The 24,835-nt window shown below is 36.6% G+C and overlaps 4 protein-coding genes across 7 annotated transcripts in view; 1 reads left to right on the forward strand and 3 right to left on the reverse strand.

Annotated features, from left to right (window-relative positions):
* Positions 1–5,851, reverse strand: part of LOC131947082 (uncharacterized) — a 43,625-nt gene extending 37,774 nt beyond the window's left edge. The window contains exon 1 of the mRNA XM_059308163.1: positions 5,686–5,851. The gene's annotated coding sequence lies outside the window, so the exon portion shown is untranslated. The remainder of the gene's footprint in view (positions 1–5,685) is intronic.
* The window catches only part of LOC131947086 (zinc finger HIT domain-containing protein 1), a 112,434-nt gene that overhangs the window by 63,747 nt on the left and 23,852 nt on the right, over positions 1–24,835 (reverse strand). Inside the window, exon 1 of one of the 2 annotated variants that reach the window (XM_059308172.1) lies at positions 11,101–11,120. The exons of the other annotated variant lie outside the window; for it this stretch is intronic. The gene's annotated coding sequence lies outside the window, so the exon portion shown is untranslated. Of the gene's footprint in view, positions 1–11,100; positions 11,121–24,835 lie in introns of those variants that run through there. 2 annotated transcript variants of the gene reach the window in all.
* LOC131947084 (presenilin-associated rhomboid-like protein, mitochondrial) lies at positions 11,280–19,934 on the forward strand. The gene is made up of 9 exons (XM_059308166.1): positions 11,280–11,352; positions 12,758–12,959; positions 14,230–14,364; positions 14,608–14,746; positions 15,037–15,186; positions 16,312–16,385; positions 16,472–16,582; positions 18,242–18,339; positions 19,755–19,934. The coding sequence occupies exons 1-9, from the start codon at positions 11,300–11,302 to the stop codon at positions 19,840–19,842; spliced, it is 1,050 nt and encodes a 349-aa protein (XP_059164149.1). The 5' UTR covers positions 11,280–11,299; the 3' UTR covers positions 19,843–19,934.
* Positions 19,870–24,794, reverse strand: LOC131947085 (translationally-controlled tumor protein homolog). Of its 3 annotated transcripts, none has more exons than XM_059308168.1 (6): positions 24,662–24,794; positions 23,757–23,824; positions 22,273–22,460; positions 22,069–22,184; positions 20,313–20,431; positions 19,870–20,069 (listed from the first exon to the last, which is right to left on the reverse strand). In XM_059308168.1, exons 1-6 carry the CDS (start codon positions 24,687–24,689, stop codon positions 20,067–20,069), a joined length of 522 nt encoding a protein of 173 aa, XP_059164151.1. In that variant the 5' UTR covers positions 24,690–24,794; the 3' UTR covers positions 19,870–20,066. The 3 variants fall into 3 exon arrangements, with proteins under 3 accessions (XP_059164151.1, XP_059164150.1, XP_059164152.1); XM_059308167.1 differs by having other exon boundaries at positions 19,870–20,075; XM_059308169.1 differs by having other exon boundaries at positions 19,870–20,075; positions 23,757–23,821; positions 24,662–24,789.

The following is a 24,835-nucleotide window of genomic DNA, read 5'->3' on the forward strand; positions in this document are numbered from 1 at the left end:
TATTACAACCAAAAACGATGAACGTAACACAATTCCTGGGAAATTATTTAAGACAAGTGAAATAGGGGAAATAATCACTCTCTTAATATAAATATGTATTTAATTATAAATGTCAAAACAAATAAATAATTACTTTAGAATATAATGAAATTGTTTTACACTATTCGTGTTTACAAAATGTTTTTGTCTATAATCAGAATTTAATATATCGTCATCATAAATGCTAAAGTATTAAAGCATAATAAAAGTTTTTTTTTAAATCAGTGTTGGTATAAAACCACGCTTTTCGATATATCAGAAAAATATTCGGAATCTTCTTCTCCTTCCTTCTTAATTTTTAGTGTTGGAAGGGATCGAGCCTTATCTTCCAGAGGGTTTGAACTCGAATGTTTTCGAATTTATGGTCGAGTCGGCAAAGCTCATGGTTTATAAATTCGAAAACATTCGAGTTCAAACCAGCTAACGAGCCTCATCTGCCCGAGGGTTCGAACTCGAGACTTTTCGGTTTAGCAACCATGAGCTTTACCGACTCGACCACGCCGACCCCTAATTTTCGGAATAACAGCCTACATTTAACTTAATATCGTGCTTTTAGTTCAGATCATATGTTTTTAATTAACTACTGCTTTTTTGTGTTCCTTAAAGATCACTTTTTAACATAGTGATAGGTATGGGTTAGATCACTGTATTGATCACACACCTTTTTACTGGTAATTGCAAAAACAATATTCACAGATCTTTACATTTTAAAAAGCTAATTTTCTGGCGGCATGGTACTTTGGTACATCATTACGCGTTTTTCTACATGTAGATCAGTTCGGGGTGGGTTGGGGGAGAGGGGGGGGGGGTTGGTTCAACTTCATTCACCACTGTCCGGTCACACTTTAGGTCAATTATCCAACCCAGTGTATACCTAGGTGTGACATTAATGTCGCTCTACACAATTGTGGTGGTGTGGTGTGAGTGTGTGTGTGGGGGGGGGGGGAGATAACCAACTCAGAGTGAACATAGCGTCAGTTTTTAGATGACTGTTCTAAACATACATATATATTACACAAATATATATTACACACATATATATTACAGAAATAGATTTAAATAAGTAGCAGTGGTATTATGACAATATTTTTTTTAAAGAGGGGTCCATGGGGGAGGGGGGTTGTAACTGTTTCATATAATTTGTAATCGTAATCACTATCGCCCAAACTGTAAGAATGCTACTACTTCATCGTGATGACGTTGTTGACCTTGTCAAAATTTCCCCACCACTACGTAGTTTGCTCATAAGTAAATTAAAATAGAGGTGCCACATCAGTTGTATTTGTTTCTGTATTGTAATTTTTTTAAAATTAATCACACGATTCAAACTGTATATATAAAGTAATTATGTGTGAAGTTTTATGTATAACATTTTTAGTTCAATTATTCGTAAGCAAATACATTATACAGTTGCCTTAAACTTAACACCCCTCTTGCGAAATGGTACTACCCGCAGAGTTTTTTTTAAACATTGCAATGCATCGTAATGGTTATTTTTAGAATGGCAAACTGATGCAGCTGTTAATACGTGTTGTAATCGTAGACACTACTAGACTAGTACAATAATGCTTAATTGCTGCATGAAAAGAAATCTTGTGATTTACATAGATGTGCCGACCAAAAATATTTTTTTAACAAATATCATTGTTTAAAACTTTGAGTTTAAAAGTTTCCAAAAAGGCGCCACTTTGCTGAAAATGGCCAGAGGGGGAGCGGCCGCTCCCCCTGCTCCCCCCCTGCGTACGCTACTGGTGGGACCGTACCACCCCCCCCCCCCCCCCCCCCCCCAAACAAATGACAAGAATCCCCGTCTAAAAAAAAGTTTTCTTGTAGAAAATAAAATCAAAACTAACAGATCAGCACTTATATATAAAATAATGCAGAGTAAAGCATTTTTAATAAATTAGATGGTATTTTGATCATATCCTTGTCGGAAAGGTATATGGCCTTAGACAGGAGTTTATTCATATCTTAGTTTGAAAGTGTAACTTTATAAGAAAAATGTAGCTTTAAGTGGTATGTCGATCATATGCTAGTTAGAAAAATGTAGCTTTAAGTGGTATGTTGATCATATGCTAGTTAGAAAAATGTAGCTTTAAGTGGTATGTCGATCATATGCTAGATCAAACGGTGTAGACAGACACACTAGATTTGAGGAATCTTTATTATATGCTGATATATCAAATAATGTATTTGATTTATGTAGAAATGTATGCAATATGTAAGTAGTGGAGTATGTAAATAAAAGTACATGTAATGATGTAAGCTGTGGTGTATTTAGTGCTGATGTCGTTATTTGTATTCTCGTTAAGTATTTCATTAATGTTTAGAACAGTGAAGTATCAATTATATATGTAATATATATATATATATATATATATATATATATATATATATATATATATATATATATATATATATATCTAATATATAAAGCTCAGTTCTGTATGTAACGCATATGTTTGTCGTTGGTCTTGGATGGATTTAAGTGTTAGACAATTATCGTGCGCATTTGTCTAAATTTATGAGTTATAAAATTACTATTGAAAGTGTTGGGAAATAATTTTCATTTTTCAAATTATAGTAATAATTGTCGGCATGTTCATTAAACACAAATTTTAAAAAAATATCATCTTTTACAAAAATTCTAATTATGTCTTTATTTAGTCCTATAGCATTTACTTCCCTTTGAAAAATTAGGAAAACACAATTGCTTCCCTTTATAAAACCATTGCATTTGTGGAAAATAATTTACTTTTTATTACTTTGTTTTGGTGTTGGGAAAAAAAATAATTACATAATTAGCGGGGATTGATCAAGTGCAAATGTTGTAGGTATTTTACGGATAAGCTTGGAGTATTAAAATTGTTCATTAAATTGAAACAGGCGCGTTCGTTTAAGTGAGTGCAAAAGACTATGAATAAGTTAGGGTACTATAGTCGTTCATTAAGCTAAAACAGGTGATTCCGCCCCGGGCGTTTATGTTCGCGTTAGTGTTTTCTTTGTGTTTAGGTGGGTTTGCGTTAGTGGTTGCGTTTTGATTTGGTTCGTTTTTGTTCTTTCTTTTTTCGTTTTTGTTTGTGTTTTTTTGTTTGGGTTTGTATTTGTGTTTTTGGTTGGTTTTGCGTTTGGATTTGGTTTGTTTTCGTTTGCTTTTTCGTTGTTTTTTTTTTTTGTTGGTATTGGTGTTTGTGGTTGGGTTTGTTGTTAGGTTTTTGTTTTCGTTTGCTTTTTTGTTTGTTTTTTCTTTGTGTTTGTATTGGTGTTTGTGGTTGGGTTTGTTGTTAGGTTTTTGTTTTCGTTTGTATTTGTAATTGTGTTAGCGTTATGTTTGCGTTTTGTTGGTTTGGTTTTGGTTGGTTGTGGTTTGGGTTGGCAATGCCGGGTTTATGATGATTACTAAACACACAGGTAATGGTCTTTAACAGAAAGGTTTTTCACAGAAGCCAGAGCAGGGCCTGGCCGGGACTGCTAGTATATATATATATATGAAAAATATACTATAACCAGTGTCCACCCCCCCCCCCCACCGAAAATGTTTCAAGTGCCCCCCCCCCATAGAAGAAAAAGTCTGAAAGAAACACTTGTCACACCATGTGGCGATGGGCGGGTGGGGTATGACGTCATTTATTCTCGCCATCATGATGTAAATATGTTTCTTGTGTAATGATGTTTGCAAGGATGTTTGTGTTGTGAGAATGTTTGTTGTATAGTGATCTTTGTGATGTTAGGATGTTTGTTGTATAGTGATGTTTGCAATGTTATGATGTTTGTTGTATAGTGATGTTTGCAATGTGATGATGTTTGTTGTATAGTGATGTTTGTGATGTGATGATGTTTGTTGTATAGTGATGTTTGTGATGTGAGGATATTTGTTGTATAGTGATGTTTGTGAATGTGAGGATGTTTGTTGTATAGTGATGTTTGCAATGTGATGATGTTTGTTGTATAGTGATGTTTGTAATATGAGGATGTTTGTTGTATAGTGATGTTTGTGATGTGAGGATGTTTGTTATACAGTGATGTTTGTGATGTGATGTTTGTGATGTGATGATGTTTGTTGTATAGTGATGTTTGTGATGTGAGGATGTTTGTTGTATAGTGATGTTTGTTGTATAGTGATGTTTGTGATGTGATGATGTTTGTTGTATAGTGATGTTTGTTGTATAGTGATGTTTGTGATGTGAGGATGTTTGTTGTATAGTGATGTTTGTTGATTGGTGATGGTGATGTTGCATTGGTTGTTGTAGCTAAGTATTAGCACTGGTGATGGTGATGTTGCATTATTGTCCCAAAAAACTCATGGTGTTTTAAAAACATCCTTTCAATCCTTGTTTAATGACACGCTTTTAAATAGAGTAAAAATATTATATGAGCCGTACTGCGCTTACGGCTTAAGGTTATGGATTAGGTTTAGTGTGAGTCATACTTTTACTTGATGAATCTGTGTATGATGGCAGAGCCGCACATCGTAATCCTACTACCAAAAATTAGTTGAAGTTTGTTAAAGCCGCACACTGTATTCCTACAACCAAAAATTAGTTGAAGCTTTGTTAAAGCCGCACACTGTATTCCTACCACCAAAAATGATTTTAAAATTTATTAAAGCCGCACACTGTATTCCTACACCAAAAATGATTTCAAGCTTTGGGCGTGATTAGGCATTGGTGTTGCATTCCCAAGACTTGTAATAGGACGATAATTGATGCCACTTCCGCCGGAAGTCTGACAAAAACGAAACAAAAGCGAAAAAAAAAATTAAATTGTGAGCTGATGTTGACCTGATTTTATATTATCTGTCCGAGTTCATAGCTAAAATCTCTGTCAGATCTAATTATAATTAGGCCCACAATCAAAAATGGTTTTAATTATGGTGAGTAACGGATCGTGCTACACAACAGTGTTCTCTAAAGTTCAACAGATCATTTGACCTTGTAAAGGCTGAACTCCCGTGCCCTTCGATTCCCACTCAACCATCCCCTCCCTGCCCCCGTCTCTTGTACTCAACCTATGAACGTAACATGTTTTTCAAGGCCTGTAAAAATCTGCCGTATCTGACGGAAGCCCCCCCCCCCCATGCGTGAGCCGTGCCGAGATGCCAGCCTAAGACGAGCTCAAGCAACGTGCCGTGTAGCTGTGCTCATCAGAGAGAGATACGAACTAAAATGGCGACCACCTTTGAATAAACAACAAGATGCAAGAAGGAGTTTTAAAGGAGTCGTTGCTTGTACTTGCCAAATGGATGTCTTCTGGTTTAAATATTTTAAAAGAACGAGACGAAAAAAACTCTATACATCGAATAGAACGTATTTATTTACGGAGATTTATGTAACATTTTTATCTAAAACAGTTTTAGTTAGTTATCATGGGAAAAAGAATAATTGCTGATGAGCGTGGGTTATGTGGTGGAATGTCTTGATGGTGTTGGGTTAGATTACTCGTGCACATCAACTACACGGGCGTGCTATCGAGTGACGGCTCAACACGAGTGATGAGACCGACTGCCGAAACAAGTTGTGACCATTGATTGAGAGCTGTGCCCAGTATCGCCTGGCCAGCCTAGTTGTCGTGTAACGCCACCCGCTTGAGCTCACAGTGGCCCGGATTAACCCCGACACACAAACACATCCACACATAGTTACTCACCAAAAAGCTCGATTCTAATTGAATTCAATCTGAATGTAAATCCAATGACTTATTTTTTTTGCTAACGACCTCACATGAATAATTAGTCCTGAACAGGGTACAGTCCGCGCGAGAGACGCGAGGTGCCGCGCTGTGTAGGGCAGACGGGAGCACACTAGTTGCAGCTCTCTCGCCTAGTGGCGGGCGGTTTCACTCGGTCAGTTTTTTCCCCACAGATGAGTTGATTGGTCCGACTGTGGGTATTGTAGAAATATAATTATGGTCCGCCCGACAATCGTTTGGTGGATTGTTTATTTTTGTCTCGCCTCGAAACATTTAGTAGAATTATCTTTGTGAGTTGAAAGGACTAGGTTCGATTCTGTTTTGTTTGGTTTTTTTAAACGGGGTTTTATGTATTCCGGTGATGACGCATTTCTTGGACTAAAAAATATAACAATTTGATAGAGCAGAAGGGGGAGGTGGGGCGGAAAGTTACAGAGGCAGGTTGACACAGGTGCACTACAGCCTTAACTTGACCGTTGAATTAAAATTTCACAAGTAGACACATTGTGTAGATCAAGTTTTAGTCGATTTTTTAAAAAAGTTGATTTGAAGTTCTCAACATGTGTTTATATTTAGCCCTGTAAATAGCGCTACCTATTGCCTGCACCCGCAACAATTTTTTTTTCTTAAATCCTTTTCAATTAAAAAAAAAATCAGGAGAAAAAATCCGTCAAAAACTGTTGTGGGGCAGGTTGACAATCTGGGGTAACACAGTTACATCGTTAGATCGTGTGGTACCCGGTGTGGTACCTCATGATACCACTTCCCCCCTCCCCACCCCGATGTGGTACCTCATGATACCACTTCCCCCCTCCCCACCCCGATGTGGTACCTCATGATACCACTTCCCCCCTCCCCACCCCGATGTGGTACCTCATGGTACCACTTCCCCCCTCCCCACCCCGATGTGGTACCTCATGGTACCACTTCCCCCCTCCCCACCCCGATGTGGTACCTCATGGTACCACTTCCCCCCTCCCCACCCCGATGTGGTACCTGATGGTACCACTTCCCCCCTCCCCACCCCGATGTGGTACCTAATGGTACCACTTCCCCCCTCCCCACCCCGATGTGGTACCTGATGGTACCACTTCCCCCCTCCCCACCCCGATGTGGTACCTCATGGTACCACTTCCCCCCTCCCCACCCCGATGTGGTACCTCATGATACCACTTCCCCTTTCCCCACCCCGATGTGGTACCTGATGGTACCACTTCCCCCCTCCCCACCCCGATGTGGTACCTGATGGTACCACTTCCCCCCTCCCCACCCCGATGTGGTACCTCATGGTACCACTTCCCCCCTCCCCACCCCGATGTGGTACCTCATGGTACCACTTCCCCCCTCCCCACCCCGATGTGGTACCTCATGGTACCACTTCCCCCCTCCCCACCCCGATGTGGTACCTGATGGTACCACTTCCCCCCTCCCCACCCCGATGTGGTACCTGATGGTACCACTTCCCCCCTCCCCACCCCGATGTGGTACCTCATGGTACCACTTCCCCCCTCCCCACCCCGATGTGGTACCTCATGATACCACTTCCCCCCTCCCCACCCCGATGCAAAAAATATCCGTTAGGCTATAACGGAATTAAAATGTGGGCAACGAAGAAACCGACTTGTACTTCTGATGGAGGGGTACTCAGTAATAATGTGTACATTTTTCATTTTATATGTCTTGCTTGTACATTTATACTGTATTATTAACATATTATCACAGGGGAGCCGGGGGCGACCGCCGGGACGCCAGAGGCCGCCCCTGTGGCAGTTTGACAGTTGAATCACGTTGTACTCCTGACCCCCTGTGGCAGTTTGACAGTTGAGTCAAGTTGTACTTCTGACCCCTGTGACAGTTTGACAGTTGAGTCAAGTTGTACTCCTGACCCCCTGTGGCAGTTTGACGGTTGAATCAAGTTGTACTCCTGACCCCTGTGGCAGTTTGACAGTTGAATCAAGTTGTACTCCTGACCCCCTGTGGCAGTTTGACAGTTGAATCAAGTTGTACTCCTGACCCCCTGTGGCAGTTTGACAGTTGAATCAAGTTGTACTCCTGACCCCTGTGACAGTTTGACAGTTGAATTAAGTTGAATCAAGTTGTACTTCTGACCCCTGTGACAGTTTAACAGTTGAATCAAGTTGACCCCCTGTGCAGGACGCTCAATTGACGGACCCCATGTGCTCAAGAAGATGATGGGAATCTCGGGGCGCCAAATCGTACTCTAATACAGGGCGCCGTTTTTCGGAAAACTAAATTAATTGCTGAAACCTTTCCATGAGTTTCATTCTGTGTTCTTATGGGGGGAGGGGGGGGGGGCACTGCTGACTTTGGCATTGTTTTCTTTAACGTTAACAATCCCTTGTCTGGATCATCCATTTATACTTAAATGACAATTAAACTTTTCATTAGCACTGCACTGTTCTTCTGTCAATTTTGGGATCCTATAGATCAGGGGTCTCCAAACTACGGCCCGCGGGCCGGATGCGGCCCGCGAGGTCCTCTCATCCGGCCCGCGAAGATCTTTTTGTCCATGGAAAAAACGTTGGTTGGTGATAGCTGAGGAACTTTGCCCAGAAAAATCAAAGACATGCCTGGAAGAAACTGGCCCCCGAACTGAAATTTTATAGTTAATGCGGCCCTCGGACTGAAAAGTTTGGAGACCCCTGCTATAGATGACGATATAATATCCTAATATATAAAACCCCACGTTCGCACATCTCTCTCTCTCTCTCTCTGTCTGTCCGCAAAATATTTTCGCCGGACATCACGTCAGAATCGGCAGCGATATATGGAGAACTTTATACGGACTTTGGTTGAAAATAATATGTTAGATGTTTTAAATGTATAACCACAATTTTATTTAAAGAAGAAAAATAAAAAATAAAGGCGTATTCGAATGGAGAAAAACAGTATTATTTATGCAACCGGAAAAGCATTTATAGATGTGAAAAAGAACGCATAAAACTGTGACGTCACTAATGCTTATACATTAACTAATGACGTCATCTGCCGTGTTTTGAATAAAAAGAAATGTACTATTTCATTCAAATTTGATTTAGATCTACGTACACTATGAAATGTATACAATACAATTTTTCCGGCCTAAACTCATAAAATTTATTTTATTTATTTGGATTCTAGATCTAGATATTCTAGATTCATCTATTCAAATAATACATTTCTATACTAAAGTATTTCAGGCCTTAATTACTTTATTGAAATCTTTGTTTATCTATGCAATTTGCTAATCTCTATAATATATAAAGCAAAGTTGTCGGGTGCCCGATAGGGCACTTCCCGGCGCCGCAGGCGCTTCAAATTTGGCAGGATCTTGCCTTGGGGCGACAGAACACTGGGGCCGGTTGGCCGAAAAGTCTACGATGATGGGGTCAAAACTGACCTCGACAGACCGGCGCCTTATATGAGCTATAAATCGAAAAAAAATGTCCACGGAGGAACCTCTTCATAACTCCTGAGGTCGTAGACCGACCCTCGGGCGAATTAATTAAGCATTCAAATTCTCAATGTTTTCGAAAGCCTAAGCAAAGCTGGGCAGCATGCCTAGTAGTGTAATGAACATGTACATAAACACTAAATTGCCCACATCAATAGACACAATAGTGATGGGTATAATCAATGTATGGATGCTCTCCAAAGGCATTTTATGAATATAAACATATTTACTTTAAAGATGCCCCAGAATATATACAATGAAGATGGGCGTACATACTGGGTGCCTTAAGATGTGTTTTAAGGTTGTGCGAGACGGTTAGTGCCAAAACGTGTGACAGACGATAGAATGCTACAGTTTGTGACAGACGATAGAATGCTACAGTTTGTGACAGACGATAGAATGCTACAGTTTGTGACAGACGATAGAATGCTACAGTTTGTGACAGACGATAGAATGCTACAGTTTGTTTTTAATGACGTGTCAGTCTGGAAACAGGTGGAAAACTACAATGGCACAATAACAGCAAATCGCGACTTTTTTTTTAAAAGTCACTAGTTAGATGCCCCACCCACACCACCTGGCCACAATTATCTAACAGGTAGGCCATCTGGCCACACTTATCTAACAGGTAGGCCACCTGGCCACACTTATCTAACAGGTAGGCCACCTGGCCACACTTATCTAACAGGTAGGCCATCTGGCCACACTTATGTAGCTGGTAGGCCATCTGGCCACACTTATTCAGCAGGAAGACCACCTGGCCGCACTTATCTAACAGGTAGGCCATCTGGCCACACTTATGTAGCTGGTAGGCCATCTGGCCACACTTATTCAGCAGGAAGGCCATCTGGCCACACTTATCTAACAGGTAGGCCACCTGGCCACACTTATCTAACAGGTAGGCCACCTGGCCACACTTATCTAACAGGTAGGCCATCTGGCCACACTTATCTAACAGGTAGGCCACCTGGCCACACTTATCTAACAGGTAGGCCATCTGGCCACACTTATGTAGCTGGTAGGCCATCTGGCCACACTTATCTAACAGGTAGGCCATCTGGCCACACTTATCTAGCTGATAGGCCATCTGGCCACACTTATATAGCTGGTAGGCCAGCGAGGTCGGGTGTCACCCGGTGCGGTCCGCACCCCCCCCCCCCCCCCTCGCTACGCGTCTGCGCTTGGACGCCGTATAGGGGTGGGTTGGTGGCTTGATGTATGGGGGAGGAAAGGGTTTATTAGGTGAAAGATACCTGTTCGTTTGAACCATCGGGTGCCCGTGTGCCAAATATAAGTATAAGACGCGTTTCAGTTTTATAAAGAACGTACGACCTCTGCGAGAGTGACGGTATAAAAGTAATTATCCGTATAGATCTAAGCCTATTCAATACTTACGAGCTCAATTGGTACATTACACAAAGAGATTGCCTTTTAATAACTAAATTTGCCATTTTAGGGCGTTATGACATAATTTTAAACAACGGAACTGACAATGAGGAGAGGTGGCAAACATCGTTTTTAAAAAGTGACGTCATTTATGGACGACCCCCAAATCTATGTATGCCTATACTATAGTCGTTTATATCAGTGTTTCTTCCAGACTTTTTTCTCCGGTTGGGGGCACTTGAAATTTTCGGGGGGGGGGGGGGGGGGGGGGGCGGTCATCCATCTCGTTCGGGGGGTCAAAGAGATGCCTGGAAGAAACTCTGGTTTATATGTCTGTGTTTATTTAGAAATATGCCTACCGAATTCCAAACTTTCTAAATACAAAATAAATATCAACCCCTTGCCTTGCTTTTCTTTACATTTATATACTCTAAATACAAATAGTGGTACTACATTGTTTTATTTAAAGAACATCATTTTAGTTTTAGATTTTAGTGCATAAAAGTCTATTTAAAGTCATTACTAGATCTATGTCTAGATCTAGATATCTAGATTCTATTAAAATATCATTTTAAAAAATTTAATACTTATAGTAGATTTATATCAAGATATATTTACTGCCCAGGCGAATGTAACGTAAGTCTGATAAAATTATTATTAATTTAACTTTTTAGCATATCGTTTTGTTTTCTTTATATTTAGTTTTCTTTTTAAACTTTTAAGAAAACAATCATGGCGCTGCCCTACAGTTATTGTCGACAACTACTAAAACCTCAAAAATTAGTGTGGGTTTTGACATAAACATATGGTTTTATTTAAATATTTTATAACTCTACTATAGACTATTCATAATTTATCATAACTTATAAAAAGCTTAGTATACTCCTTCTCGTTCAAGTACAGTGTCATTTTATTTTTGCAAAACTTTGAATTTGTGAATGATGAATGATCATTCATGACAGAAATGATGACACAGCACAGTTTGCAGCACAAAAGTCTAAGTCGTAGATTTAGGGATTTTGGTAATAAAAACACAACATAAAAATTATAATTCTAGTCTAGGTATTCGTATCAATAGCTCAGTTAAACTTAAACACTTCAAAATGTTTCTTGTGAAATTCAAAATTTAAAAAATTCGATTGAGTAGGCCTAGGGCAAGTACTAACTAATAAGTGTAAAAGTAGGCCCTTAGTATTACTCACTAACCTGGAGGCTTGGCCAGTAGCTAACAACAATATGGTGTCCACACCGGATGCATGACTTCCGATGATTTTTCGTCTAAGTTCCACCTTCCTGTGACCTTAGAATTAGGCCTACTATTTTAATTATACTAAAGGTGGCAGAAAAGCAATTCAAAGTTTGGTTAGGATAATTTAAAAGTTGGCCTCATTAAAATCAACAGAAGTTTGTAAAATATCAACTCAGTAGGTACAAAAATAGCGAATAGGTGAATATTACTAGTTTTATGTCTATGAAATAAGACATTAAATATTGTGAACTGTTTTTTAATAAGACCGGCGCTTAAATCACAACCAATTTATTTTTTATTTTATTATTTAAAAACCATGTGACCACTATTTGGTGGATCACTAGTAAAGAACTCTGGTGCATAGCCAATTAAAAAGTCAGACCGATTTGTTGTCTGCCGTGGCTACAAACTTAAGAGTGATATAACATGGTTGTAATGGAAAGGTGTGTCGTGCCATGGCAGTGAGTGACAATAATGATTAAATTCAGTAATTTATTTTCAAATGAACTAAAAAACTTAAAATTAGTGCTTACTGGACTAAATATGGATGTCTATTATTCAATGGTCATATTTAAATTGAACATTGAGTTAACAAACATTTTTTAACTAAATTTTAATAAAAGTAAAACAAAGTGACCATATTTTTTTTTTCAAGCATGTAGCAGAATTTTAACATTAGTTTTTTGTCCTAAAATCAAAGCTTAGATGATTGAAATGGTTTAAATAGTTTATATTTCTAAAACTACAAGTCTTGTTATGCCTATCATAAAATAAAAATCAACAAAAGTATTTGTTGATTGGGCCTACTAGTAGTAGTAACTAGACTAAAAGAAAAATATGTCAAGTTACTATAGGCGTGATAAGCAGACATAAATGAAAGTATTAATATTAGCATGACAGTACAGATTATATTATAAGTCTAGTACATTTCTCTTCATCAGCAATGTCAAACATGTTCTCAGTACAAAAATATGTGCAGAATCGTCAAATTTGTTTTCTTTCTGGACAAAGACAAGGCCTTCAGAATTGTACAGATTTCAGAGAACAGTCAGAAACTTTCAAACAAGACGCAAATTAGAAGATGTTAGACCGCAAAATACAGGATCCCCATCTTTGCTGAAACCATTAGTGTACACAGTTGGAGTAAGTATAGAACAAATCTGCCAGTGTGATTTAAGTTTCAAGTCCTACCTTGAGTTATTGTATATCTTTAGAGCTCTCTACTACTATACAATTATTTCCCTTGAGTTACCCTCTATCTTTAGAGCTCTTTCTGTTAAACAGGCACATCTGGCTTCAGCAATGCTCTTAAGCAAGGCTAACTGCAAATGGATATAGAATCTCTTGCACCCATGTTGACAGCTGCTGCGACTGTTTTGTTTCCAGCAAGCTTGCGCTTCTGTCCTTGGTGCACCCCACCCCCTGGTTTGGATGGGGGGTTGGAGGGAGTTTGGTCTGGCAACATCCTGTAGTCTCTAGCGTAGGTACCAAACTTGTGACTACAAGCACATATTGTACTAAATCAGTAGATCCATTCCAAAGCATACGAGCTGAAGGTTTTACAGCCAGCCATATTACACAAAAATCTACCATTATTTCTTCATGTACTTTTAGATTTTAAAGAGTACGTACTTTGGGCGATTTGGCGCCCTGGTCATTCCAGTGAGTGCTATGGTGCCTATGTTAGTTTTAAATGAGCGATATGGCACCTACGTCTGTTTTTAACATTACAAAAGACGATGCATAAGATTGGGTTTTAGAATTTGTTCACTAAACATAAACAGGGGCGTCCGCCGGCATATGATTCAAGCGCAGGCATTGTTAACATCTAAATAACTCAGTTTTAGAAAACAAGGTCACGTGTCTAAGAATATAGGATAGGTAGAGCATTGATGAAACCCATCTAATATATTTCATCAGATTTTATTTGTCTTTTATGCATTGCTACATCTTTCATCTGATCACCATGAAACTTTGGTAAGTTGTTGAGAATACTCCTGGGGAGGTTTCTACAGGAAAGAAAATTCAATCTCAAAGGGGCAGAGCCCCAGCAGGGTGCAATTTAACGCCCCGGGCTATCCTGGCAGCGCTATGGTGGATACGTCCGTTTTAAAGAGTATGGTAGAATATGGATAAGAAGTAGCATTATAATCGTTCACTAAACTGAATCAGGCGCGTACAACCGTGCCCCAGCAAGATGCGATTTGCCCCGGACTATCCTGGGACTTTCTTTTAACCCCGCGGCAGCACGCGAGGACGGGAAAGCTAGTCATTAATATTATGCTGGTTAGGTATCAGGTGCATTCTTCTGGGAATGCTTTGTCAAGTTGGTTTATATCCTATGGGTTCAATTGTTGACTGAAGTGAAGTGTAACTTGATGTAATATATTCAATGTTTTGGCTTGTTACTCAGGTGTGTGGGTGTAGTTTTGTTGTGGCAATGGTGATGAGCTATGAAAAGATGAGAAAAATCTTCAAAGATCTTCATCAAGGGAATAAAAAGGAAGCTATAAAAACTCATCAGAAAACATTGAGCTTTAGAGAAAATGTAAGTGTTTGGGCTATTGTAAGGAGTTAGCTTACCTACTTTCCTGTACTGTATCAGGCAACCTTAGTGTGGCACCATGGGCCAAATGGTCACATACCTCTAGACCTACCATTAAAGGTAGCTTCTTTTTTCTGTCTTATTTGTGAATCTGTTAAATAATTTAAAAGGCCCTTAAGACTTGCATCAAAAATGTTGTGCTTATTGTTTTTAGGCCTACATAAATAAACACAGCCTTTTTTTCAGGCAAATTCTATGTGGTCTCAATTATCAAACGGTCAGAAGATGGTAATGGGAATTATAGCAGCAAATATAGGTGTGTTTGTCTTGTGGAGAATACCTAGACTACAAAACTCCATGATGAGATACTTTACAACAGCTATCAGTAAGTGGAAATAAAAAGTTTACATTGCATGAATTAGTTTGCAGGTAGAACAGTTAATACAGGCTAGGCACATATGAATAAAATATGCATGTCAACAAAGGTGAAGATGCAAGTTATATGCCATGTTTTTAAACCATTTGATCTTTACAGCTTTATACCACCAAACATAGGTACTTAACATACATGGTTCTAAATCTTTATAACTTAACACAACAGAACCAAGTTTGATCACTGCATGGAAGTCAATAAGACATTTCCTGCGTCTGCTCAACTCTATTTTAATTCTACAGCTCATCCAGTTCCATCCATGACCTTGAGCAGCTTCAGCCATGTTAGTTTTTTACACCTTTGTGTCAACATGTATGTGCTCTGGTCATTTGCATCAGTCACAGTCAATCTGATGGGGCCTGAGCAGTTTGCTGCATTTTATATTAGTGCTGGTAAGTGACAACTAGGAAAGTTAAATTACCAGTTTGTCTATTTTTGCAGCTCCAGTACTAATCAGATACCAACGTTTGTTACAGCTTTACTATTTTGGGAAGAAAAAAATTTTTTAGTAACAAAAGCATTGATTTTCCATAAGAATCTGTGCCCCCCCCCCCAAGATGCTTGAAACAGACACTGCTCTAGAATATTCACTTGGTCAGAGAAAGCTTACACAATTAGCCTGGTCTAACGACCCGAAGACACTGGTATTATTAAACAAACTTTTAAAAATAGAATAGAATCTCATAGAAAAAAGAATTGCGCACCAAGTAAACACCAAACAATATGTGTATATTGATAATAGTGCGGAATATTATTAATACTTTATAAATTCACATGAGTTTTTTGAGAAATTGGAAATAGCGTAAATTACTACTTCTAGTCAACGGAAATTACTCAAAATTTGACAGAAGGCAGAGAATTAGATCTTTTACTTACTTGTGAAATTTCATTAATCTATCTCAAACAGTACTCAAGTTATAGGCTTTTGTAAAATTGAAAGTAGATTATGTTCCACTCCCGGTTATTGGAGATCACTGAAAAGTTGATACAGAACTACAAATTTAATATAATTTATATAATAAAATACTTATATATGAAATTTCATCAACCTAGCTGTAAAGGTACTCAAGTTATTGTGTTCACAGACACACACACACACATACACAGAAATACGGATAAGATTCCAAAACTGTTTTTTCGACTCAGGGATTTTGTTTTGTTTTGCATGATTACAATACTTCCTCTTTATTTCGAATAAGAGAACGCAAAAAGGGCAAAAAAAAAAAAAAAAAAAAAAACAACTAATTCATGCTGATGATTTCTATTTCAAAAGCAAAACATTTAGGCGCAGCCCTATTAAAAAATGTCATAACCTGAGCTTAGGGATCTGTTTAGGGCTACCTCACATCGGTACATTATCAGACTGAACACAGAAAGCCAGGGTACAAGGTTTTTGTCCGTGGTGTCTTATGTTCACCTAACCCTGGGTACATTTTCAAAAGTTTGAAAAAATATAAAATCAGAAACCTGTCAGAAAGGTTACTTGTAATTTTTAACCAATGTTTTATTCCACAAAGGTACCGTTTCATCATTTGCAAGTATGGCTTGTAACAAGTTGTTGCGACGTCCAATGGTTGTGTCACTTGGTGCAGTAAGTTGAATTTCATTTGAAGTGGATCAAATAGAGACATTTATAAAATTCTAATTTCTGATGCATATTTTGTTTTTTTACTTTAGTCAGGTGCTATAATGGCTTTAATAGGAGCAGTGTGTATCAAATTTCCAGATGCCAGGCTGGGTATAGCCTTCATCAGTGACATTTTCCCTCATTCATTTTCTGCAGATACTGTAAGTCCAAGTTTATAACTTTATTCAGTCTACACTTTATACCCTACAACCATTGGCGCAATTGTTCTACTAAATCACTACAGTGTCTCATTCTGCCATTCCAATGTCGTTCTAAATTTGCTCTGCTATATTAAAAAAATAATTGAATATGATAGTCCACAATGGAGACTACCGAGTCGATGAGAATCCTTCTACCATCTTGTTGACATGGATAAAAATCATCCTTTTTAAAATTTATTCATCAAAGCTGCAGTAAAAAAACAGCTATTTAAAAAAAATAACTTAAGCCTGAAAATTTTATTATAGAATCAATGTTAAAAAAAGTTGCACATCCTGAGAACTTGAAAATAATTTTTTGAGCTTAAGGCAACATTTCTATTTTCATTAACCTGAAGCTATAACCTGAAGTTTTACTTCTGTAAGACAAATCTTGATTGGCTGTACAGGATTTCCGGGATCGATACTCTCAAATTGCCACGTCATAAAAAACTTTTGGTAATTTGCACTCAAAACCTTGCCGATAGAATTTTTAAATAAACTTTTTAAAATGACATCACCTAGTTCAGTCATGTTTGTTGTTTTTGGCTTTTTTTTAAAATTTGATTAGTCACCGAAAATTTTAAATACATCAGTTACTTCCAATCTTAAGTAAACTCGAACAAAAAAAAATCAAGCAGTCAGATTTTTATCACCATATTTATTTTAAAATCATCGTGATTTTAAAAATATTTAATGGGTCTTGTGAAAAATTTTGAGACCATTCTCAGTTGAGTCCATTAAAAATGTCTGTTCACTATTTATTTAACACATATCACAGAATAATATACAATAATTATAATTTATATCAATAATATTTGTTGGTTTATTTAGGTTTAATTTTTTTTGTTTAAAATTTAAGCTTGAAACTGAAAGAAGAGGGAGGAAATGTGACTATTTTCCTTTGGCATTTGTTTCCATTTCAATCACAATGTTAAAATGTTTTTTTAATACTTAGTCTTCATTTTGATAATCTGAAATAGGTTAGATGCAGATATCATCATGAACTTTAGAAATTAATACAATATTTTAGAAATTTTCACTTATTATAAACAAGGACAGAATACACTAAAATTAATTATCTTTTTGGATTGATAAACAAAGCAGAAGACAAAATTTGGAGTGTGATGGAAAATACAATCTGTGCTCTTACTATAAAGTACTAGAACTACATCAAGTGACCACTTAAGCACGTGTTTGCTGTTCATATGGCCTACTACTAGAATAAAGCGAGTCAGGAACACATGAGCTTAGAATCAAAGAATCCTAATTAATTTAATTAGGTTGTTTAGCAGCGACTGTTAAATCAAACCAATATTGTACTGTCGTAACAGCTGAAGTTTTTGTTATTACCTGAAATTAAGCATTATACCAGTATAAATTTAGGCTAGATATGAAATAATGCTAAAAAGTACAACTCTACTTAAGTTAATCTCATAATACATATGTAAAAATGTACTGTAGAACTTCTAATACGTTATGTTTTTTTCTACGTTAAAAGTAGAATCTGTATATTCCTCTTTAATCAAAGTCCTCTTTATGTATAAAGAATGACTGTTCCTACTATTGGTCTTCTGTAGTCAACACCATTATGTGACACCTGTATAAATTCTTTTCTTTCAGGGTATGAAAGCTATTTTAGTATTTGACATTGCAGGCCTGCTACTAGGCTGGAGATTCTTAGACCATGCTGGACATTTGGGAGGAATACTGTTTGGCATGTAAGTTTATTATTAATAATACTAGTTAATATTACACAAGAAATGGTTCGTCAAGTTTCTAGCAAAGTACAGAAATATATAAATCTACCAGGCGTCTTAACAAACTTTGTCAATCAGTAGGTAATTATAGCTGATAATAAAGATCCTTTTTGTTTAGTCACTCATGCTTTAAATACCTAACCTCACTTTGTGTAGTTGGGAACTAAAATGCGTACTGCATCATTATCATTTTTGTATGTGTTTTGACCTAAATTGTATTCCAGACCTCAGTTCTAAATTAACTTAAGCACTTTAACTTTCATTTTTTAATTGGTTTACATTTTCAAATCAATATTCAGATTTTTTATAAAAAACTCATCTAGATGAAAATGTAAATTAAATTGTTTTAAAAATTTACATAGCTTATTTTGCAAATTTATAATGCCTCGGTCTAATACATTGAAAGTAACATCCAAAATTGCATTAAATAAGCACAATTTTGGTCTCTATAATGTGCACAATATTTGATGATCTAGGAATTTGGATTGAAAAAAATTCTGAGGTTGATTTAAGGGGAATATGCTTATGTCAGAGGGCTGCAGCCTTTACTCCACTGGCTCTTTCTAAGCTCTCCTTACAGGTGGTGCCTAACTTTTCCCATACCAGATGTCCATTTTAACACGTTTTTATTAACTCAGCTTCGCGTGTGTTTGTTGTTAAAATTGACATCGAAAATTAGCCCACTTCTGATTGCTCTATAGATCTGAAATTTGGCATGCAGGTTACTTTCGCCTAACAATTTCAGATGCAATCATAAAAACTAGCAATTAGAGACCGTAATTAGCTTAATTTAATTACGCCCAAAGGACCATAAAATTGAGGACATGATTTCTAAAGATACCGACAAGACTGGAGGCTTGTTGACACAGTTACTTCGGCCCCAATCGATGTGAGCGCGCTGGCCGTGATCGTATAGTGGTTAGTACTTCGCGTTGTGGCCGCGACAACCCAGGTTCGAATCCTGGTCGCTCAAGATTTTTTTAGTCCGTGTATTTATAAACACTTAGTCAATTCATACTTAATCAAGTCATTAGATAAAGTAGAAAATAAACTATATAAAAAACTTTTTTAAAAAACACGTTTTTCATGTGTAGCAACTGACTAAAAAGGAGAAAATAAAATACTTAAAAAAAACTTTTAAAAAAACCACGTTTTTCTTGTGGACTAAAAAGTAGAAAATAACTATTTACATACATTTGATGACAAAAAACGTGGGTCGGGCAGATGGGTCGGGAAATTTGATGGTGAACGTACCCACGTTTTTTGTCATCAAATGTATGTAAATAGTTATTTTCTACTTTTTAGTCCACAAGAAAAACGTGGTTTTTTAAAAAGTTTTTTTTAAGTATTTTATTTTATAATGCTTATCTCCACAGATTGTACACCAAATATGGAAATAGCAGAATATGGGGAAATAGAGAAAGGATCATGAGATGGTGGCATGATGTGAGAGGCAAGCCCTGAAATTTATTCAATAAGAACCCACAGTCAGCAATTTTAGTATAGTCATTTATTTATACAGAAACTGACCACAATAAATATCCTGTACAAATATATATAGTAGTTCATGCCTAAATATTTTGTATACTGTCAGTCTGTGACCACAAAAATAGATCCCAAAATTCGTTTTCATTGTAAAAATTTGTTTATCAGCTGTTTGTGGCCATCATGAGCATGCTCTTGGTTGACTACTGTTACTGAAACAAAATCATACAACAGTTAAGGTACATTTGATGTGCAACTTAAAACTTAGCATAATATTAATTTAGTGTGTTATGGTAACCAATAAGCAGTTTCAAATAAAAAATGCTAAAAAGATAGCCACCTTAAAATAATATACCACCAATTGCTGCCCCAATTTTCATTTAAAACATTAGGGCTATTAGTATGATGGATGGAAAATCTTTAACATTTAAAATAAAGTATTCACGTACAACTTTCTCTTCTTTAACACCATCAGCAAAGAAATACACAAAGGGTATTTCATCTGTTTCACCAGCTGGGGCTTCCCATCTGACTAAGGCAATGCTTCCATCAGGATTACTAGAAGATCCTGAAGGTACAAGTAAAAGAATTAAGCTTTAATTAAGGCACAAAAATCATTAAGATTTTCACATAACTAGACAGGAACAAGCTCAATGTATCAAAATAAATTTCATTCTAAATCCATAGGCTATTAATGATAACCATATACATCAAATGGTTTATAACCATGATAGGCAACAACACCAATGAGAAAGTCCAGGAAAGTGTCACTAATACCACAAGTCCCTGTGAAAGTCTACTGAGCATAGTCAAAACAAGAAAATTGAGTTGTAATGGGCATGTCACAAGATCAAACAATTTTGCAAGACACTGTGCCAGTCTCACAACCAATCAGTGGCAGAGGACCAAAATGGACGGCAGAGGGTCAGCTGTGGTGTTCTAGTTACCCCAATAATGGTGAAGGGATGATATCCTTTCACTCAAAAAAAAAAAAAAAAAACAACTTTCACCAAGTGTAGATTTTCCACAAAAAAACCGATACTGACAGCATTAATTATATTTTTTTTTAAAAGTAAATCAGACCAATAGTGCATTATTAAAAAAACATTTTGTTTCTGGCATTCTTAAAACAAAACAAAAAAACCTAGCAAATTGTTACTATTTAAAGATAATCATGCATGACTCCCCCTTTCACTTCTTTAAACCTATGCCGCAGTAAATCAATAAATAAAAATGCTCTCATTTATTGATTTACAATTTAAACCTTGATTTACCTTAAAAAAATAGATATGTTAATGTTTATTAAAGGATTCTGATTTTAAATTAATCAAAGGTCACATTTGCTGAGTAAGGTTAAGTTCTCAACAGCCAACTAACCACTCCCACCTGTCATATCAATGGACAGGTGAGGATGGGGGCAGTTTAGATGACAAACTGAACCGTGTTATAATGAACCTAAGATTTTAACTACCCTATTATCAAACTCAGGAATCAAAAGTTACCACCAATTTGCACTCTAAAAGACATCTCTTAATTTCATAACTCTTGTCAAAATCGTAAAATTACAAACAAAACCATACAAGTAAGCAGCTCTGTATTCGCCCATTGAAGGAAATATGTTTAGACCTAGCAGCATTGTATTAAATATTTATTATCTGGTCCAAAGAGACTCTATAGCAACAGAAGCAATGCATAAAACAAGTGAGTTTTAAATGCATAAAGCAATCACAAGTAGATATTTTCATGCATTATACCAGTCTATATTGTTGTCATTTGGCCCTTTTTCAACAAAGGTTATATTTGATTGGTAAAAAGGACTAAAGGGACAGATTATAGTTGAAAAGGGAGCTTTAGGTTGATTGCCTGCCAGAAGAAGATGCACATATTTACTAAACACTTTGTGTCATCTAAATGTTCATGCCTTTGAGTTGTCCTGATGGGATTAACATGATAAAAACTTTAAAAAAAAAAAAAAAAAAACTTTTTTCAATTAGCTAGCCACTTAGTAAATATTAAGGTCCACCCCCCTTACTTCTCAGTAATACAGAAAACCAATTGAAGCGATGCAACAAACATAGGACTTTTTACAAGAATTAGAGCTAACAGTCAAGCAAAAGGTATTATTTCTTTAAATAGAAAAATTAGAAAATTTTAAATTAATAATTAAAAAGTCACACCACTGCTAGTATAATTAACTGAAAGTACCTGTGTAAAACTCGTAGTCGAAATTTGCACAAACTATCTTGAATGTGTTTTGAATCTCTTTCCGCCATGCGTCAACATCAAATTTAGCATCATTCTCCTTCTTGTTCTCTTCTATACTGAAAAATGAAGTAACTGACATTAATTTCAACTCCAATGATGGCAAGCATATTGAAGGACATGATGTGAAGAGCGAAAATGTCTCACCGTTTGACAAAATCCTTAAAATATGCTTGGAATTCTTTCTTTGACCCAAAAGCAGTAGGCATAAGCCTGTTATCTAGCACAACATCAATGCCAGATGTGGAGTTTTCATCTGCACCTTCCTCTTGCTCTTCAGCACTGGGATTAGCACCAAGTAAAGAATCATCAACCTTGTCTGAACGAGTGACATACTGAAATCAATAGAACATAGTGAGTCAAAACACTAGATGATATTATGATAATGCTAGCTGAACACAGAACTTGTATACAAGACTGTTGGAAATTACTAAATAAATTTTAAAGATATCTAGAGGAGCTTACACTTTTCGGACACACATAGCGAAAAAACGCAACGTAAAAATTCCATGCGGTCTCATTCAGTAACCGCTTAACATAGAAAACAAAAAAAAGTATCATATCTATCCGCAACCATTCTACTTTAATAATGTGTGTGTCATTTTGTATTCATACGCATAGAACTTAAGCTATTCTTGTTATAGTGACTGGGGGGTCTTAACGTGTGTTCGAACACATGTAATACAGTTTTACATGTGTTCGGACACCTTTACCCGTCATCGGACATAGCACTTTTTGTTCATTTAGAATAATTTAAAGTCAATTTAATGAATAAAAACATATATTATATGCATTTATATTGTGTTATTGATTGTTTGTGAGGTAATTTTAATAGTATAAAACCTTTTTCCCACACTCCCAAAGTTCATCCCATTCAGCCATTGCGGCTCGCGCAGTACGCTGCTAAGCCAGCCAGGTCACATGATTCCCCCTCCTCTTTCGCATTCCACTGCCATCTTGACCTTATTTTGACCCTTTCCCTTCAATAACCAGCCCCTTTTATGCTCTAAATTCTTATTTAATAATATTTTTGTGTTGCTGTCCGGTCCCATGTAAGGCCAAATAAGTTAGCGAACACCCCTTTTTTATTGTTCAAGCACGAAAAAACCCATTAACCTTGACATTTACGATGTTCCATACATATATAGAAGCTATTTATAGTGTAACCTTTTAGCTAAGCATTGATTGGTTCAAGTTTTGCCCCTAAGTCCAACCCTAGGTCACTTCATCCGGCTGGTGTAAAAATAGAAATGTGCGTACCATGCAACGTTAAAAAATTTCTAAAAATGATTCTTGAGAAAGGAAACGGAAGTACTTGACACGGAAGTGTTCATAAATGAACAGTTTACGTGCAGGCGCCGTGGTTTCGCGTGAGACATGCTAATTAAAGTTTCTATGAGCCAAAAACCGACGAAGTGTTCGGTCCTACGTAATTTTTGGTGTGTGTCCGAAAAGTGTAAACTCCTCTATGTTATTTTCTTGTGAAAAAACAAATTCAGAAAAAAGGCTATGATAATCTAACAATTAGACTTAATGTTTAGCCTATACTAAAATCTGAATTCTTACAAAAAACTAGGTGAATTGTCTGGTTCTAAACAGTTACTTGAATACTTAAGTGAAAAATGAATTACTTTTCCTTTAATTTTGTACAGGCCGTCCTTTAGTTCTATTGGGTAAGTATCTGTGAAAAGTTCATCTCCTGAAACAAAATTATTAAATTAACTGGTGAGAGTAAAAAAATTTTTTTATTCCTACCATATTTGATTTGGATTTAAAACTTGGCCGATGCTAGCCGGAAAAAGATACGAATGCGCAATGGAGAGAAACTACGACTTGCCATCACGGCGATGTTTTCGATGGTACTGCGCATGCATGTGTTTACAACCGCAGAACCCTAAAAAACCAACCCTAATCCTATCCCTAACCCTAGGTCACTGCGCATGCGCAGAGCTATCTTTTGCCAACTAGGTGGAGATGTTGGGGAGAAAAATCTTCCAAGTAGTCATTTCGTTAAAACTTTAATAGGAGAACTCCGGAAACCAAATTACTATTTCCTTACTAAAACTAGTCAGTAGTAAAAAAAAAACCAACAAGATTTTATTAGATCCAGGTAGGCCTACCGATATCTTTATAATTTATAGATTCATATCCTAGACTAATTAAAATTAAATCTAACTAGATCTAGGATTAGTTTAGTAGAATCACTAAGAATCTAGAATTCAGGCAAAGTTGGGTATTGTTTACATTTATTTTCTAGCTAAGCCTTTGCCATAGCAAATCCTAATAATTAAATTTAACATGAGTGAAAACCAGTTGTATGGTATAGAGGACTAAGAAGACTAACCTCTTTGTCCAAGAACTAGATCTAGATTTAAATAATTTTTTTAAACAAAACAAACGTAACATAACTTTTGGTTTGAAACTAGAATAGATCTATTAAACATTACATTATATTTGAGATCTATCCTGGTAAAATTAATGGTTAATATTTTTTTTTAAATATTATTAACCAAGTATTAATTGTATTTATTCTTACCAGTAACGATACACTTGTAAACTCTCATTTTGGATGATGGTAATGGATTTGTTTCAAGACTTAAAAGTCTACTAATGCACGTACTCTTTAGGAGATGAGAAAGGAAGCGGAAAAGATGCTTCCCACTAGCCTACTAAAAACAGAGTTACACTAAACAATTAACGAAATAAATAA

Source organism: Physella acuta, unplaced genomic scaffold, assembly GCF_028476545.2.
Source record: "Physella acuta isolate Inbredline_101_S28 unplaced genomic scaffold, ASM2847654v3 ptg000582l, whole genome shotgun sequence".
In the NCBI taxonomy this organism is placed as follows: Eukaryota; Metazoa; Mollusca; class Gastropoda; family Physidae; genus Physella; species Physella acuta.

What these genes read in the sequence shown, in the direction of transcription:
- LOC131947085 (XM_059308168.1), bottom strand. Translation starts at nt 24,689, where the DNA reads ATGAGAGTTTACAAGTGTATCGTTACTG. An exon ending in TGTACAAAATTAAAGGAAAA is followed by an intron (nt 22,461 to 23,756) that starts GTAATTCATTTT and finishes TATTGATTTCAG; the next exon opens with TATGTCACTCGTTCAGACAA. An exon ending in CGACTACGAGTTTTACACAG is followed by an intron (nt 20,432 to 22,068) that starts GTACTTTCAGTT and finishes TTGTACCTTCAG; the next exon opens with GATCTTCTAGTAATCCTGAT.
- LOC131947084 (XM_059308166.1), top strand. Translation starts at nt 11,300, where the DNA reads ATGGCGCTGCCCTACAGTTATTGTCGACAACTACTAAAACCTCAAAAA. An exon ending in CTAAAACCTCAAAAATTAGT is followed by an intron (nt 11,353 to 12,757) that starts GTGGGTTTTGAC and finishes TCTCTTCATCAG; the next exon opens with CAATGTCAAACATGTTCTCA. An exon ending in TGGTTGTGTCACTTGGTGCA is followed by an intron (nt 16,386 to 16,471) that starts GTAAGTTGAATT and finishes TTTTTACTTTAG; the next exon opens with TCAGGTGCTATAATGGCTTT.